This window comes from Oreochromis aureus, linkage group 23 (assembly GCF_013358895.1).
Source record: "Oreochromis aureus strain Israel breed Guangdong linkage group 23, ZZ_aureus, whole genome shotgun sequence".
NCBI classification, from domain to species: Eukaryota; Metazoa; Chordata; class Actinopteri; order Cichliformes; family Cichlidae; genus Oreochromis; species Oreochromis aureus.
The window spans coordinates 40,436,756-40,456,580 of NC_052963.1; the positions used below are offsets into that span (position 1 = coordinate 40,436,756).

Here is a 19,825-nt window from a genome sequence, read left to right on the forward strand (position 1 = left end):
AACACGAGTAGCCCAAACAAAATATAATTACACACAGATGTGTGAGAATGAGCACGTGAAGTATAACGTGAGGGGAAGGCACAATAAGGCTGCTTGTGTGTATGTTTGTCATTTCAGCTATGGCTGCCTTCCAGTCGCGCCTCTATTCATATCGTTTCCAAACCATTAGCATGCCATGTTCCTTAACTAGCCCCTCTCAGGCACCCCTAGGCCCCCTGAGACTTATAAACATGTATTTGGAGAGATAGAAATTGAGTGACAACGAGAAACTCAACAGAGGAGAAACTGTTTTTGGAAGTGGGATTATGGATCTCTTCGTGACATTCATAAATGAGTCTGTGTATAAATACACTCTGGGCAATGTGTGGAGATTCCCACAACACACTGTTCCCCATACACCCACTAGGGGACCACGAGGCAACCGTGAATACTTCCCCAAAGAGACTAACGTGCTTATTCGGAAATTTGGGAAAATTTCAACATTTCTCCAAATGTTGATACCCCCCACCTCCAATATTGTTACATGGCCACAAGTGATCTCTGTTAAAACACAATAAGCTCTAAGGACTGAAGATGGCTTTGTGGGAAGAACAATACTATGCTTACAGAACAAAAGTAACAAAAAAAGTCCATAATCATGCAGAATCATTAGCTGAGCTGCTGACTCAGTCCTAACAATGTGGTGGTACTGATTAATACTGAGAAGCTGCAGGAACTTCTGTCATGGTTGTCTGTTAGCCATTACTCACAGTTCAACAGAAAATGTTTCACAAGCATGAGAGGACTAGACGTAGAGCTCAAAGTGTTAACATGACAACATCACGTAGGAATGGTGAACAGCAAAGACTATAAAGAGCAAACAGAGAAAAAGTGGCTCGGCCCCACATATGCTTACATATATATTTACATATATATTTGTGTATTTTGTCTCTGTGACATTAGAGAAACAAAGCAACTTATTAACCTATTATGTGGATGTTTGTGTATTGTAAAGCGCACTGAGCTTATCAGTGTTTACTGCTCACTTTATGCTCTTCAGCTCCCTCCCTGTTCCTTTCTCTTTCCTTTTCTCCTCATGTTTGTGTATGTGTGCGCTTCCTGAGGGCAAGATCAGGCATGAGCTCTGCAATCAGACTCTCCAAAGTTCTTCTAGCCTACGGACAGCTGACTGGAACAACTGGCTTTTGTATGGAGAAAGAGTTGTAGATAAGAGTGGGTGTCCTATACTACCACTCCCAAACACGCAACTTGGTCACTTTATATCACTTTTATATCACATATCCGTTTGCTAGTTTGTTTCTCTATTCTATCAGCTGTGTGACTTTCTACCTCATGCTATTCGGTGTCCTAATTCCCTTCCCTGCTCCCTCCATTCTGTGCACTTCTGACTTGGGATAAATGAATAAACAAGAAGGCTTGGAAAAAGGACACAGTGTCACCAGAGGCATCGTTCCACTGAGGCATAATTGCGGAAACACACGCATAAGCAAAGACACATATTTCACCAAAAAATTATTAAGTATTTCCTGTCTGTCTTACAACACACTTAACCACAAATTTGATAAAATGTTACAAGATGAGTTTAGATACAAATACAGATCTGATGAACAAACAACACAAAAGAAAACCCCCTATATATAATCTAATCTGAGTTACACCTACAGCTGTCATATTAGCTAGGGTTATGAAACTCTCAAAACCTTAACAATTCTTATTTTGCACATCACCATGAATTCAATCAAGCTTGAAAAGAAAACAAGCGCTAATTTAATTCATTCTACAAAAATGGCTGATTTGTATGCCAGCTGTTCATTGTTTAGCGCCACATTATGATGAGACTTCTCGGTTTTCTGCATCTTGTAAAACCATGTAACATTACGTGCTTTGCTAATGCAGTGTTGTTCTATTAAGACAACCAAAATGATACAGAGGAATCACAGAAAACTGCAGCAGTCTGGTGGGTGCTAACCCAGACATGTCCAACCTCAGAACCATGCTAATCGAGTTGTTAAGCAGAGCGTAACAGAGGCAGCAGTGTTTGTCCCCCGGCAGGCCTGTACCCAAGGCTACTCCATCTACTGCTCCTAACAGTGGGCCCTGCCAAGCAGAGATAAGGCTTGAATTCCAACTGCTCTGATGGTAATCTGGCTCCTTCCACAGCTCACAGCCTTACAATCATATAACTGCTAATCCTGCCTCACACTTTCTCCTTTGCACTCTTTGTATCTGTTGTGCAATAAAACAAATATCTATGTGTGTGTGTTTGTGTGGCCAAATTACATATTTTATTGTCTTTTCATGGAACAGGTGAAAAAAAAAACTGTGTGTCTGTACAACAGCGAAACATGTGAAAGTCCATGCACATGCTTTTTCACATCATCTGTCCACCATCCTGTTTTTTGCTTTTCACATGTTCCTCTTTCACTTCAGCTTCTCTTCTGCTGTCAATTGTGAAGCCAGTATTATATCCTCCCTTTACAGTAAAGTAAAACCCTCAACACATGCAGGCATCCATTTGACCAAATGCCTGCAACAATGACTCCCAATTACCTTACTGCGAGAAGCTTTGTGTGGAAGCTGCCGGCACATATGAACACGAACACTGAACATCATGTATCCACAGAAGCAGTAAATTGTACTTGAGTATCTGGATAATAACAGTTATCTGTCTGTTGATGATTAATGTAGGCACATGGCACTGAAAAACACCCTCAACGAGCCTTTCCAGCACACTAGATGCCTGCAGAGCAGTAGAGGTTGGTGTTTGTGGTTGAACATGGTGGTTATCAGCTCTAAGAATCAGAACTGGAAAAATACACTTCTAAACATAAACCACCCACCAGCAGCTTAGCTTCTTTATTTGCCTAATCTGCTAAAGTTGATGCATTTATTGCATGACGAGTAACCTTAAACAGTTTCACACAATCTCCTGCTCTTACAAAAAACATCCCAGTGAGTCCATAATCGTAAGATGTGAAAACAAAATTTAGGCTAGAATAAATATTAGCCAACACATTACGGTAAGGAGAAGTATTTATCTGTCCTACACACACACACACACACACACACTACAGTTGCCATGACAGAAGGAAGGAACAGCCGTTTCTAATATAATGACCACACTGACAATAATTAGCCCTGATGATAAACTCATGCAGTGTCATACAGAGGACTCTAGCAGCCCTGTCTTTTACTTAGCTTTATAAGCATATCAGTTTACAAATGTTTCTCTTCCTTTTAAATGAAACGCCCTTTTGGAATACTAAGGATTATCAGACAGAAACCCTTCTCAAACACATCATTAAAATAATATTTTAAAGGATGCTGACAGTATTTCCAGTCATGACATCGTAGACCATTTTTACACAAGGTGTCTATTTTTGTTTCTTTATTTCCCTGCTCAGTTTGGAATGGTCAGTTCCTCTGTTTTGTTGTTGTTTTCAGTACTAAGTCTAATGTTATCCAAGGACAGCCACATGCCTCTTGTGACACACAAAGTGTTGTCAGCTGTCACTTTTCACTGGTGTTTTCTTTGGCATGTGGGAAATGCTGACAACAGTTGTTATCCCTACAATACTACAATAAAAAGGAGAAATATTATTACTGATTTCAAGCTAGTAAAAGCAGTAATTTATTTTTAAAAATTAATAATCTGCATTTAGCAATGTAATACGTACTACAGCTTTACCCCGCTACCAAAACACAACCTTAACGTAAGAGCTACTGCATACTGTCCTAGGCCACGTCCTGTTAAACTCAACAACCTCAAAATACAAGGCCACGCTGAAGCCTCAGCCAGGCCAGGCCCAGGGCTTTCCCCTCCCACACACTGCCAGCTTGGCTAAATTTTCCAAGGCCAGGAAACAAGTCACCCTGGCCTCCCACTTACCCTACACACCCACACATGTACACAAACACACATGCACACCTCAAATAACCTCACCAACACAACCTACATTTCTGTCATCTCCTGCTTATTCACTATCCAAAGCTTTAAATGTCCATCCCCCTTGTTTCCCATCCCTGGCATCTTTGTCTCTCTGCCCCTTTGGGCATCTCTTCAATGTTTAGTTTTGTTTTCCAGCAAAAACTCAGCTGCAAGAAGATTGTCTGTATAATCCAACACATGACTGATTGATATAATAATAATAATACTAATAATAATAATAATAATTATAATAATAATAATAATAATAATAATGCATTGGATTTATATAGCGCTTTTCAAGGCACCCAAAGCGCTTGTACGCTTGATATGGATGTAGCTCAAGCTCAACTGTCTCTGGATTAAGCACAGCCCCTTTTCAGCCCTGTGTTAATATCCTACAGAATGCTTTAAGATCATGAAAATACTGGTGTACCAATATTAGTAACAGTAGTAGTGGGAGGGTTAGACGTGTGAGAGTCACACCACACTCTGGAGACTGATAGTTGTAAAAGGTAATAAAATGCCAAGTTCTTGGTAATGTCAGTAGTGTAAAATGACTGTGTAAGCCAGCGTGACCCTGTCAACAAGCCAAGTAGGTGTACTGAAATCTTATCTGTCAGATTCCGTGGTGTGTTTATGTGGATGCAGTGATGGGATAAAGTTTTCACATAATCCACAGCACCCCTATGATCAGCTGACTGAAACAACCCGAGACTGATCTCACTGGGGTCAGCTGTTGACCTTACCATGCAGTCAACAGAACCTGACTGATGATGTTTGTGTGTCTTCTTAAGATGTGGGTCTGGGGCCAGTAACTGAAAAGCCACTACTGGTGTCTCTCATTCTCTGTGGATTATGTTATGCCAAACAGTCTGCATGTCAGCCATATCTACCGGACTGTGACTTTAATAGCACAGCTTTAAGCTTTTCCTTTTCCTTGACCCCATACAGCTTAAGGTTAATGCTGATTTAAAAAAAAAAAAAAATCAAGTTCTTTGATTAACTTGCTGTTGAGAAAGGGCTTCTTTGATTTTAGTATTAAATGAATTTGTGGACAGAAGGTTCTGTCTTTTGACATGCAGACATAAATCAGCTTAACCAGAAACAGAGCTTTGATCAAGGAGCCAATTTGTCAAAAAGCCACTTTATTTCCGTACACATGGAAAGTTTTACATCTGTTCTGGTCTATAAGACCCTTTAGTCACACAACCTCCCAACCAAAGAAAATATATTCAAACACTTTTAAATGTCAGCCACTGTCAACAAAAAGCATACAAGTTAAGCAGCTTCACAGCTCACAAAGAGCTCTCCTCAGGATTCTCTCTAAGTGGAAGTCGACCTTTGACCACATTTCATTAATCAGTGCTAATAAAGAAAACCTAACCCAGGCGACTTTCTTTGACAGAACTGAAAGTACATTTTCTATTTTAAGGTGATAAGTCTGATTAATAATCAGCTATTTCCTTCCATTTTTAAAGGTTAAAGGTCAGAGCGATTGTTTCCTTGTTTAGCCTACAGACAGTCTGGTCTAGTCTGCACCAGACAAACCTATGCTAATCAAAGGGGTATATTCAGTCCAACTACCTCCTGACAGGCAGGCCTTCATGTTGTGCAAAGTCTGACTCAAGAAAGCCAGCTTGTTGCTTACAAGCCTGGAATTTTTGAGTGTTTTCACATGTTCTGGAAAATAAAAGGATGCCGTGTCTAGTGTCCCCAGCTGGACGGTTCTTCTAGTTGTGCCTGTAGGGGAGCCTAAAGTTCACATGGAGCTGGGTACTAGAAACTAAAAGGGGTAAATGTTAGCAAAATCAGTCGATCTAAAAAACTAATTACTTTCCTAGCAATAAAATCAAGTAAAGGCAAAGTAGTTAAAAGTAGTTAAAAGATAAGAATAAGACAGGAAGTCATCCACAGATAGGTGCCATGAGGGTGAGCTGACACAAAGCAAATTGTAGTAAAAAAAAAAAAATAGGGAAGGGGGGGGGGGGTCAATAGTATTTACAGAACCTACTCTTCTCAGTACATTTTCTAAACATCTTTTCTTCTGTAGATTTAAGCTGTCTAAGACTCCACTATCTCTTTGTCTAAGACGGACTATAATGTTGAGATCAGGGATCTATGGGGGACACAATATGCTGCAGGGACTCCTTATTATTCAGGTCACTGAAGACAGATCTCCATGATTGTGGCTACATGCTTGGGCTTGCTGTCATGCTGCAGCACGAATATGGGACCAGCGAGTTACATCGTTGATTGTAAGGGTTCATAGATAAGAAATGAAACTTTTATACAGCACTATCCAACTCAAAGCAAGACAAGCTTCTGAACATGTTTGTGAGACAGAAAAAACAAAAACTAGTGAAAAAAAGCACATTAAAGTGACTCACTCAGAATCACAGTGTGTGTCTGTATTTGTGTTCTATGTGGGCCTGCGTGCTCAGAGCTGAGAAAAGTGGATGTAAGGGGAGTGTTGACGCAAGATGACGTCTCAGTTAAGCAGAAATTTCAACACAGCATACCACGAAGCACTTGCAACAGAGTTAAATCCTCTGATTTGAAACAGTCACATTCAAAATAGAGAGTATTTAAATTGTTTTAAAACTTGTTATAGGTGAATAATCTATACTAGACGCATACGGTAAGTTACTGCTTTAGAAGGCAAAAAATTATTGGTATTATAAAGTATAGCCTAAGCTAATATTCAAAGTACAGTCTAGGAAAAGTTTTTCTCTTAAGAAGAAAGGAAGTCTGCAGCTGTATGAAATCAAAAATGTACTTCAAATAACCTTCCTCTCGTCTTGTACATGACACACACCCACACTTTGACACCTTTTGTCAGTTGAGTACCTTATGCACAATGAGCCTATAAGGTACTGACTTTGATTTCGTTCCTGATCAAGCAACACCTGCAACAATTAAGTATTTTTCTCCTGACTATCCAATGAAATCAGAACTTTCAATAAAACAATATGTCCAATATGTCACTTTCACACTTAACATATCTGGTAAGGGAGACAGAAACCCTTAGCAATTTTCATCCTACATGAAGCCAAAAACAATTAAAAACTTTTAGTGCTGTTCAAATGCCTTTATTTTTTTAAAAGAAACTGACCCAGCACTCCTATATCAACCATATTCTAACAATTTTCAGAAGCATGTAAAAAGAGTATCGCAGCCATCGCCTAACCATTTCTGATTTACTTACTGTTAGTTCAGACAATAACAGCCAACAGACAAGATCAAGGGTAGACAGGTCCACAATGCCAAAAAAACGAATCCTTCCTATGATATAACAGTGCTGCTATAATACAATAACCTGATAATAAATCCTAAACTAGCCTCGTAATAAGCATGCCCCACTGGGGCATTTTATAAAAAGTTAAAAGAGTTTCCATCTATCGTTGAAACAAGTTTCTCACATTAAGTTTGATTACATAGTATTTTATTCAAGTTTGTACCAGAGGACTTTTAATTACGTCAGCCAAAAGGTCCGGGAAATGCAAAAGCTCTTGAATGGAACAAATGATCACATAATAATCACAAGTCTATTCTATTTCATTGTGTTTCGTAAATAATACTATTAACTTTATTTTGGGGACACGGTTTTAGGACTCAAAAAATAATGTGCTAAGTTTTCTCATTTTAGTATTACCACGCTGACAGTCATGTTGTTCCAACGGCTGTCTTCCTTTCCGTCTGCTGTCGTAGTTTTTGAATCTTGTATCCTGTGTCGTAGTAGAAACATTACCAGCCAGAAATAATTAGCTTGAATGTCCCCTGGTTAAGTTGTCTGTTCACCTAGCACCACTCCAAAATACTGCAATTATAACTGGCAGTGAAATATGATTTTTTTGATATAATGCTGCTTTCAATCAAACCCATTTATGCACTGCTACATACCGGTAATAAGACAGCATGCATGTTAAGCGAGGCACCAACTTGCAGCCTAAGAAAACTGCACATCTTGCAACCAACCTTTGCCTTCTTTTATCAGTGACCCAGTACCCCCCCCCCCCCCCCCCCCCACACACACACACACACACACACACACACACACACACACACACACACACACACACACACACTCCCCGATGCACTCACTTAATCTCACCATCATTGTTTATTCACTTCCCGTCAAGTACACGCCTGGGGTCATACTTGAGGTTGAACGAAATACCAGGAAACTGACAACATGTGCCCACCGAGAGGCTTCCCTGGTGCACGCAGCACCTTAAATGACAGGTTCACAGTCTTGCAATGTAACAGTAATTAGTACCTTAAGTAAGAAACAAGCTCTAGAACAAGAGGTTCTGGGTTTGGATAAACTTTTACTACAGATTTCTCCATGTGTTCAAGTTTGAATTTGGTCAAACAGGTGGCCACAGTTTTGTATGCTAAACTCTGACTCTCTATATGGTCACTGTGTATTGGAGGGATGGCCACAGCAAATAATGTGCAGATGTGCAGCTGACTTTTGTGTTAGGAAACTGATTAAATACTGTGTGCCTAAGATTTTGTCATGCACTGATAATATCCATGCATGACTTTTTTTTTTTTCTTTTTAATATGATTAAAATGAGTAAATTCCTTGGAACTCGTGACTGGACCGTTTTTCAATTTTTGCTGAAAGAAGAAATGCTGACATGGGATTAAACAACTGACTTAATCAGAAATTCACTGGTAATGGGCTCAGCGAGCCTTGCCCCAATCAAGTCATTAAACGGATATTTGCCATATTTTCCCCAACACCATGCAGTCTAATGAATCATAATTCAAAAAATAATGATGGTCTATTTACAGTCCAGCACAACAATGGCCAAATTTAATAGTCATCCACGAAACCGGCAAGACTGCCATTTAGCCTGACAAGATATCAGGTTCTAGCACTTAGTGGAAGACAGCGTGGAGTGTGGCATATAATAATTTGTCAGAGTTTGTGGCCGTGTGCAGCAGATGACTGGCTGGTAGACTGGTCTGCCGGCAAAAAAATTCATAAACTGACCTAAAAACGAACAGACCATCTTTTACTGAATCATGATCATTTACTCTAATAATTAGACAGTCAAATAGGGAAGCGAATATCTTAAAGATATAATGAACAAAGATGAGGTAACCTTCTTTCTTTCAATAGAATTAATCATCTTCGTGCCCTACACCAATTTCAGTCTTGGTGTAGGGCATAATCAGAGACATATCTCAATCTTGTTCAGGAAACCAGCGTTTGTAAGCGTTACCACAAACTAATTTAAGAAGTTTTTAAAATACATCTTAATACAGCGTGAATCTGTCATCTGTCAGAAGTGTCTCAATACAGTTACTTTACAAACAGATCAAATCCAAAGAAGGCCAAGCCCACGTAAAAAATCTCAAAAATACAATAAAAGAAACAACATAGGTCTGTCTCCTTCAGCGTTGTGTTTAAAGGAAGCGTTTATAAAATTAATTCAAGGAAGTTGAAATTAAAAATACAACAATGGTTGAGTAATGAACTGTTATCAAGTTCCATGACAGGGACAATAAAAACTCTTCACAATAACAGCCTACAGTTAGTCACAAGGCTTATCTATTCATAGAATTCAAGGGCTGACCGTGACATTAGAAAATAAAAACGGCGAGCGCTTAAATCAACACTTTTCATTCAACTTAAAATACATGACAACAAGATGCAAACAGTACCTTTGGTAGCGGTTTTCCCAGCTGAGCATAAAATTTAGTCCAGAACTGCATGAGAGACATGGATCCAACAGCTGCAGTTTGGGGGAGTAAAATACACACACACATACGCTCCTGCTTCACCTTGAATCCCTGAACTGGACAGCCTCTTCCATGTGTTGGTCAAAGTGTTGGTAATCACTTTACAGCTGGTGCGCTCCCACCCAGCACAGGACTCTCACTAGCCCCTTCACAGTTCCTCTATGGTTCAGAGCACACATCTGCCTCTACCACAGATCTGCTGTGGGCAATGAGCTCACACCTACAACCTCTCACAAACAGAGATACAAGCAACTCTAAAACATACTTCCTGCTTCACCAGGACTGTCAGGTATTTGCATAAGGGGTTTAGTCATAGTGATTGTGGACTAGTTCCTCTGAGCTCAAAAAGGTGGTTGGAGAGCGAGTGAGAACAGAGGAGGAGGGGAGGGGAGAGGTGGGGAGAAGAGGGAGGGAGGAGGGGAGGAGCTTTCAGGAAATGATGCTTTTGTTGGTAAGTGACTAGAGTTACTGGCAGTAGGGCCCATTTTACTGTACATGGTGTAACTCAACCGCATTTGTAGTGTAAACAGTATTGCGCTCTGGACCTGGCCTCTCCTCACACCCTGCTGCTTACTGCTATGTTTAATGGGACTCGGCCACTATTTAATCATTATTATATTTAGAGGCCAACTCCCTGCCTGGCTTGCTGTCTTACTTCATACTCTTTTTTTGTGATTCTTTGTCTAGAAATATTCATTTTAAGGCTAGCCAGTGCTCTTTTAATAACAGCTGATTAATAAAAGGTAAATATTAATACACACAAAAGCTAACAAAGGCAGATGCAACAAGTTGTCAAATAAGCTTTCTGGTAAGGGTGGAGGTGACAGGACACCTTTTTTTCAGATATAACAACACAGAATAGGATATAGTTTTCGATCAAGAGAGCTTCTAAAACCATTAAAGAGATTTCAGGAAAAAACAGGTGCATGTTTTCAATCTCACAGGGTCTTTCAAAGATTAGCCTATTTGCACACCTATTCATAAAAAGTTATTACTGCTTACTGGAACTAGGGGTGTGATTGTAAAATACAAATAAAAAAAAACAATATTCTGGGAATCTGACTGCTTATCAAAGGCAGCAGTGTGCCAGTTTTTCTAAAACAAGAGCAATGTTAACTGTCCAACAGTCCATCATAAAGGAAAACATTGTGGTATTTAAAAAGAGAAATAATGTGATTTATGTGAAACATGGGGGGCCTATTTGTACACCCAGCTTCCAGGAATACATGATATCAAGCATGGAGAGGTACTGTAATGTCCATCTTTGCTGAATTGAAGGGGAGTCAGGCTCTCAGAGACAGAGTGGCGCCTGTCCATGGTGTCATCATTGTATGACTGGGAATCCTCTGAATAATTTGTGTATGTATGTGAGTCTGGGTGTGTGCGTGTGTTTCGTTTCACATGGAGAGAAATTAATCATTGATGTACTTCTTTAGAACTCCTAAACACACAAACACACCTTGCTGCATCACAACCTAAAGAAGCAACACTTTATTTGAAAGGTAAGTACACCATCATAAACGTGGAATCTTTTCAAACGTTATCACTGCTGTCATCAAGTGTAACTCAGTTAAAAATGTCATTTTTATGACAACTTGACATTAACTAATAGTTTGGGTTATATAACTACAGTTTCCAAATTGTACTCTTGCAGTCGGGATCAAGTACATAGTCATGAAACAGCTATATTACTGTTGTGGGAATATCAAACCAATATTAAAGCCTACTATGTATCACAGCTTAATGATGTAATGTTAACCCATAAGGCTAAACAGTTTACATAGCATATAAATATATCATGCTCATGCTTGCCAGAAGTTATGTCTTCTTGGTAAATGTGAAGTGCATCAACTTTGCATTTAAATGACTTATATGAACAATTGCTATTTAATAACATAATCCAAAAATATGTTGAAAGTCACCTGTAAGTCTTATGCAGACCCTTTCAAATATACAAATGAATACATTCCTGACTTTGCATACAAAACATCAGGATATAGTCTTATTGTCATATGCGCACAGCTGCTCTCAGTGCTTTACAAAAGCTAAGTGGCAATGTGAAGCTATGTGAAATGGGGCTAACTGAGACCACAAACAAGCAAAGCTTCTTTGATTTCCAAATCTGATTTTAATTCTAGCCCTCAATGATGTTGAATCATACCTGTTAGCAAAACATAGTATATGTACCCACACAATCCTTTGTCACATTTGATGACCCTTATCAAACAGGACCAACAATTGTATTTTTCCATTCACTGTGATGATATCATCCCTAACTGGCAAGGTAGACACAGGCGCAAGTCAAAACTTGACTTTTGCAATAATTATTTTTTGCTAAGAAATACTCAGTTCCTTAAAAAAATGAGAGTAGAAGTTAAACTAAACCTAATATTAAGGCACACAGTCCTCACAGAAAACAGTGCACCTATTAACAACCCTTTAAATTAACACCTTTGACTTCCTCCTTTGAAAACTAGGCCAGTCAAATGACTGTGCTGGAGTGTCGTATAAGGAAGTAACTGAGAAATACCAACTGATTTATATCATGACAGGTTTGCCACAGAAAAAAAGAAAGTCAAGACAAACAAGATCATCCTCTTACCCTACACCATATCCCCCTCCCCACCCCCCAAAGAAAATAACACAAAAACACCCTGAGAACTTTCAAATTCCAAAATCATCACATATTTTAAAACAAATAAAAATAACTCTATTAACTGGGTATTTCTATATGCATTGCACAAACTATTTAATTTACAAAATGACAGTCTTAAATGCAACAGAGACGGTTATGAGGTTTAAACTACGCCTGTGTGCAAAAAATATTAAGCTTAGTGATAATACAGTTCATGGTCTGCAGAGTTGCACAGGTTTCAAAAGAAAAAGCATGCCTTTCAGGAACCAAGGGGCCTTAAATTTTTTCAGCTGGGTCTTAGACTAAACAGGATCTTTCTCTTTGCTTTTCTCTTTTCTTTGCCTGCCCATATGGATATTTTGAGGTTGTCACATTTTAACTACATATATAGTGTGTTTATATCACCTTAGACAAAGACACTGATCTTTCTACAGGTAATTGCCAACGGCTGGCTAAAGACTTACTCACGTTTGGAATTTTGAGTGTGACTTATTTAGCAATAAGAAATTTTCAGTTCTACAAAAAGCAAAACTAAGAAGACTCAATGCAAATGCACACTTCCTAGAAATGTACTTGACACTATTATGAGTGTGTAAAAGTGAGAGCAACTACACAGAGAGACAGAAAAAGAGCATGTAGTAAGAGACTAAGACCAGGAGTGTGCCTAAATGTGCTCCACTGTGTGTACATGTGCACATACAGTAGGTATACTGTATATATAGAGGATATAGTATGTATGATAGTATGGTCTGCTTCTGACGTGATGTGCACTCTTTGAGGTTAGCCAGAGTGGTTAGTTTTGTCTTTATTGTCTTCCAGTAACTCTTGTTGTCATTGTGATTTTCGTCACATAGACTCACGTGTTTAAGGTCCACAGATTACACAACTTGGGCTTGGTAGGTATGCATGTATCACTGTGACAAAGGGTATAGCTTTCCTTCAAAACGTGGTTGCGTTTTGTCAAAGTTGCAGCTCTCTTTTTTTCTAATTACAGTGAGCAGAGTCAGCAAAATGGAAATATGTTGCTAGTTTGAATCTACTAAAGAAAAATGGCATTAAAATTCTTGAGGTTAATAAAAACCAGTAAATACAAGTTAGCCTCAATATGGTTTTTCCACTGTTTATCACAGTTTTACTGTGTCCAAGCCGACTGTTTTGGTAATGCCTTAGTTTATAGCTTCTTGGTGGTACTATAAGTCCCAAAAAAGGTATTTTATGCCAAATGTTATTTCTGGGGGAAGTTTCCAGGGAAAGACAGCACATATTGGCAAAGCTTAAGTTCATATAACGTGTAAGTAATTTCATTCAGCCATTGTTTAAATCTCTCACATTTAAAAAGGTCCTAATTACTTATGATGTGCATTGTGTACTTTTAGGGGATTCTGGTTATGATGTTTCAACAACCTTATCCTGATCACAGATTTTAATTATTAGTAACTTAGAGAAAAGTCATATAAAAATAATATTAACGGGAATATAAACGGGAAGTCTACTGATTCTAACACAAATAATCAACTGTTTTCACAATTACAGCAATCCAGAGTTACACTTCCTGGTCACATGCTGGTTAGCTGCATAAACAAACTGTAACATTTTGGGAAGACAGCAAACCAAAAGAGATTTTCCTAATGACTCTACAGCTGTAACTGAAACAAAGAAATTGCTGAGGTAAACACGGCAGTCACTTGACAAAACCAAACGATCCCATCAAAAACCCTGCCTCGTCAAATATGCCTAAATGTTTTCTGTATTGTCATGAATCAACAGTGCGGGGGAAAAAACCAGAAATTCTGCTTTCTGATTGTGGATGGACAGACGAAAAACATGGCAGGATCACCACGGAATGGGGGAATGAAATGGAGGATGAAGTGAGCTGAGTGTGAGTTGGCGGATTAGTCATGATGACCCCATGACTTACATTTTCTCCCCCATGCCTCACATGGCAGGGAGTGTCTAAAACCAGAAAGAAGAGCTGAGAAAGCACAATATAAGCACAAAAGAGCTCGCTGCCGCAAACAAGCATTTTAACATCACATATTTTTGACACCACGAAAAACAAACCTCCACTACTTACTGCTTGTGAAAAGAAGTAATCTAAACTAAATCTCACAACAAATGTTTTCTAATTGTGTACCTACAGATAACTAGACATCTGCGTCATAGACTGAGGAGCCCTGTATGATTACTTTACAGAAGAAAGCCCAATCCAGACAGGCTAAAACATGCATTTGGAAAACTAGGGAAACCCCACATGAATCACACAAACCATGTAAGCACTACAATACAAGAGCATGACACGTCACTTTCTTTTATATAATATATGACATGTGTAGCTTTTGATTTTAAACCCCTCCCACCAGTCTTACAAACCAATAAGACTTTGCTTTTTTTTTTTTTTTTCAAAAGAGAATAATTAGACTCATTCAAACATCTGGAGCCAAACATGAAGTGAAACTCTTGCGTGTAGATTCTGTGTCTCCTTGTGCTTCGTTTGAAACTGCTAGTAATAATGGACTACAAATGATGTGTCTGAAAACTGGATATCTACAACAAAAAACTCTGAAATGCAGCTTTGTCATAATGTACCTATAATGTGCACATTAATTAAATATATTTAAGATCTTTTAGTTCTTCTGGTTGATGCAAAACATCTGAGCAAAAACTATATGAGAATTTTTTTTATTTGATTTGAATTTTTTATTCTATGATTTCTTTATCATAGAATGTAAATGCATGGTTTTATCTAAAGACAATACAGTGTTCACTGGCCAGGCTATGCTGTCAATTTGCTACTGCAAGGAGCTGTTCTAACATCTCTTCTGACAACAGATAGGTTTGTCCAATTAATTATAGTCATGTCCAGAAGTGTATTTTATGCACCAGGATTGAAAAACATTATTATTTTTACTATCTGCATTTTCTACATTTTTATTAGAACTACTGTCTAAAGAGGTAAAGCCTCGTAAGGACATAATGAGGAAATAAGCTATAGAAAAAATGCATATGCAAAGCAAGGATCCCTTATCTTGAACCACCACTGTGGCTGCTTTGGCTTTATGTTGGACTAAGGAAAGCCCTGACAGCTACGCCTTCTCTAGTTAGTGGCTCTCTTCTTTAAAATTCATCATCATAGCATATTGTGTTTTAATGTGGTTCCATAATGACACTCATAAACTCAAAATGGATTCAGATTAGAAATTCACTGGTCTGTGCAATTACAATGACTCCTGTTCATACAATACCAGCTATAAAGAACTGGCTGACTGGACACAAAAGTACTTAGAAATAGAAAATGCAAATGATGCAAAGTAATGGGTATGGGTAGAAGTCTGTGTCTTCAATGCCCCTGTTTAAGTATTTCCCATTTTTGAATGAATGTCCAAGTTAGGCATAGTCTCACAGGCACTGAAATAATTCACAGTAGCTGAAAAAACTTCAAGGACTTTCTAAGATGCTTAATATGTGTAAAATGATTTGAAGCATGACTAAAACGCTGACTTCTAAAGGTACAGAACCATAGAAGAGAGGATCACACAATTATAGCTTCCTATTAATGACATGCCTTGACAGGAATTGGGCAGGTGCTGCTGCAGTCGTCTAGACAACACCAGGCTTTAATAAGGTTTCTCTACGGTAAATTAAGGCTCAACTTAATACACATGAAAGGCGAGATAAAAGGGGTGAGTGGGAGGTATGGTCCTTCCCTATGATGAGGAAGTAAATGAGAGTGGTAGACAAAACAAATAAAAGAAAAAAACTCAAAATGAAACTGCAAGACAAATACATCTTTCTGTATTTATAAGACTATCTTCATCCTATTCTTGAAGGCATTCCAATATCATCACAAATCCAGCAAATGAGGGAACATCGTTTGGAAAAATTGTCCACCCTTTCTTCAGTAGATTTCCAAAGACTTGTGAAATAAAAACTGTTCCGGTGAGACCATCTGTAGCTCAGCATGTACAACTGCTAAATAAAAACCAACCTGGGTGAACTCTCCATTCCTAGAGAAGTTGAGGCTGGGAAAGTCCATGTCAGAGATTCCCGGGTACATATCCACTGGCATATCTGGAATGTTGGTGAAAGCTCTGCCGTTTAAGTGGTACTGCCTAGAAAGAAAGACAAAGTTTAGTCTGTTTAACTGTTACACATAGCTTTTTCAAATAATAACAAGGTTTATACTCATTCAGCCCTAAACACCTTAAAGGTGCCAAAGTTCACAGGCTTTTATACCTGTACAGTAAGTAGCAGACATGTGAAGCTGACATTTAAGTAGTACACCAAAGTACTCCAAGACAAGTGTGCCGGGTGCTGTTTGTTATTTAGTATTGTCTAACTAAAAGTTAATGGTCTAAAATTATAATACTCCGTTACAAAACATTTTTTAAAATTCCAGACATGCCTAACAGGTGAAGGCGAAACACTTTCAGTTTGTTCCCTTATGGCATTTTCAAGCTAGCCTAATCTAGTCTCTTGTAACTCTTGAAATCTTTGTCTTAGTAAATAAATAATAACAAAAAACAGGCACCAGGTATTAAAAGAAACAAGCTAAACATGTATCTCGGGACAGGATTATATAGACAAGATAGACAAGATTGGAAAAACCCAGAGGGTAAGCGAGAGCTATCAACAGAAAGTCTAAGTACAGAGAATAAGAGCAGCTCCTACCCGTTTCAAAGATCCATTTCTCCCGAGTAATAACCTTCACCTTGTTCCCTGTGCTAATATCTGAAACTGTCCAATAGAACTCCTGAGATATTTTCTGTTTCTTCCTGAGTACAAGTCATCATAACGCAACAAGCTTACTACTCTATGAGTGGTAAAAGCACACTCAAAATGAAAGCAAAAGTAAACCCTTGTAAAGGTGGAACTATAAGAGCACCGTCCCATATTCCTCTCACCCAATCATGTTCCAGGGCTCAGAACTGAAGGATTGGAGACGTCCAAATCTATTCAAAGGATTTGGCTCTACATGCCAGAGATAAGCAGGCCTGATTGATTTAAGTTCAAAACACACCAAGGGGATGAAAGGTCAGCCCTAAGCCAGTATAAGGAAACCAAACTATGGAAACATGGTTCCCCTGATTTATTAATGAACAACAAAATGACATGTTGCCAAATATTCAGTATTTGAGATTGTACGTGGTCACACATTCAATTAAGTTTGCAGATGACACCACGGTGATTGGCCTCATCAGTGACAACGATGTGGCCGCCTACAGGGAGGAGGTGGATCGTCTGGCTGAGTGGTGCGACACAAACAACCTGCTGCTTAACACCGAGAAGACTAAGGAGCTCATCGTGGACTACAGGAGGAATGCTGACCCACATCCACCCATCCACATTAAGGGGCGGCTGTGGGCGTGTGAGCAGCTTCAAGTTCCTGGGAGTCCACATCTCCGAGATCTCATCTGGACGACCAACTGCTCCAAGCTGGTCAAGAAGGCTCACCAGCGCCTCTTCTTCTTGAGGACTCTGAGGAAGAACCACCTGTCCTCAGACATCCTGGTGAACTTCTATCGCTGCACCATCGAGAGCATCCTGACCAACTGTATAACAGTCTGGTGCGGGAACTGCTCTGCCTCGGACCGGAAGGCGTTGCAGAGGGTCGTGAAAACTGCCCAGCGCATCGCCGGAGCACCACTTCCTGCCATAAAGGACATCTACAGGAAGCGGTGTCTGAAAAGGGCTGGGAAAATCATCAGAGACCCCAGTCACCCATCACATAGACTCTTCACCCTCCTGCCCTCTGGGAGGCGCTACAGGAGCCTCCGGACTAAGACCACCAGGTACCGGAACAGCTTCTTCCCCACAGCTGTCAGACTCCTGAACTCTGCCTCCTGACATCTGACCCACGTTAAACTCATGGACTGAACATACACACACCCACAACCACTAGCACTTTACCACTACTGTATAGTTCTGTGTAGATAATCATTCTGTACATACGATAATTTTTAATCCCACAACTGTTTATAACTTACATAGTTCACATTCTGTATAACTGTATATCTCAGATCTCTGTATAGTTTTTATTTCATATTTATATCCTGTTCATAGCCTGTACATAGCTTGTACTCACTACAGCCTGTACATACTTATAGTTATAGAATATTCATAACATACTTCACACTGTGTACATTATAACATACCATAATAGACCCATTTCTGTAATATACTTACACATCTCTATTATTGCTAATTTATATTGTAATATATCTATATCACGACTAAAGCACTTTCTGGATGGATGCAAACTGCATTTCGTTGCCCTGTACCTGTGACATGTGCAATGACAATAAAGTTGAATTCTATTCTATTCTATTCTATTCTATTCTAATTTTTGCTGAGAATATGTTATCTTTATCTTAGTTATTGTTTTATATAACCAATTCTCTCACTTTGCAGCCATCGATTTTTCATTTACATTTTTGTGGAAGAAAGGGGTGTGTGGCTGATAAGTAGGCTAACTTAAAAAAAACTAAACAAGACAACAATGACGTCTTTGTTAAACTTATTTTTCCTCAATCAAGTAAATGGGGAGTTAGTGTGAGAACAAGTAGTTTGCCTACACAATGGAAAAAGACTGATTAATCATGGCGATAAATATAAATGAGAAAAAAAAGGTAAAGAACATGGTTAGTTCTGAGAAAACACCGTGAATAGTAACAACCATCCACACTGGAAATCCCCTTAGCAAACAGTGATATGAGTGTGATATTATTACAACAGAAGTCTTGGCAGGACAGCATAAGCTGCCTTCCAATAACACAAAGCTAGTGAGGGTCTCTCAGCTAAAGTAGCTGAATGACTTACTGCTTATCTCATCATACATTGCCTGAAGCTGTGTATAGATAATAATATCTGTAACTTTGCTTTTCTGCAAACCTTTTCTGTTCTAGTGTGCAGTTATCTCAACTGTCTTTCAATTATTGAGATTTTACAAGTTTCCTAGAATTATGTTTATTATTAGGTTTTCAGATAAATTACTTCCTGGCATCCTGCACCCCTTACTTATTGAAAAGTTCATAATTAGGGTCTTTAAAGGCTAAGACCTGATGTACATTTCAAACAATGACTGTACAAAAGTCTATACTCATTTTCTACACTCTTTAATTTAAACATTAGAATGTGATTCAGCTTCAAAGTGGTTCACTATTGTACTGATACCCTCAGGAATAAGGCATCATCCTTAAAGCAAACTCCTATGGAGGTACGGGACTTGCAGTAACTTGGGAAATTAATCCTGAAATAAAAATAAATAAATAAATATTTAAAGCTATGCTAACAGGGAGTAAACACAGGAATTTAATATACATGTAAGATTCCCTCAAAGTGATTGCAGATAAAGGTAAGTTTGTCACATTTTGCCCCATTCAGCAGTAGTCATGAAAACTAAAAGATTTGGATAAAAATATACTGTGGGCAAACATGAGCACTTTACAATGAAGTGTTTTCGGCTTCTTCCATAGAAAAATCTGAGATCATTATCAACATTTACGGGATGC

General features: G+C 38.7%; 1 protein-coding gene across 6 annotated transcripts in view; it reads right to left on the reverse strand.

Moving 5' to 3' along the window:
* The window catches only part of si:ch73-63e15.2 (protein strawberry notch homolog 2), a 63,234-nt gene that overhangs the window by 19,659 nt on the left and 23,750 nt on the right, over positions 1 to 19,825 (reverse strand). For 4 of the 6 annotated variants that reach the window (XM_039606477.1, XM_031749637.2, XM_031749636.2 and 1 more), the window contains exon 4: positions 16,303 to 16,426. In XM_039606477.1, the coding sequence (XP_039462411.1) occupies positions 16,303 to 16,426 (124 nt within the window). Of the gene's footprint in view, positions 1 to 9,604; positions 10,013 to 16,302; positions 16,427 to 16,985; positions 17,119 to 19,825 lie in introns of those variants that run through there. The other 2 variants (XM_039606478.1, XM_031749638.2) reach the window with 2 other exon arrangements.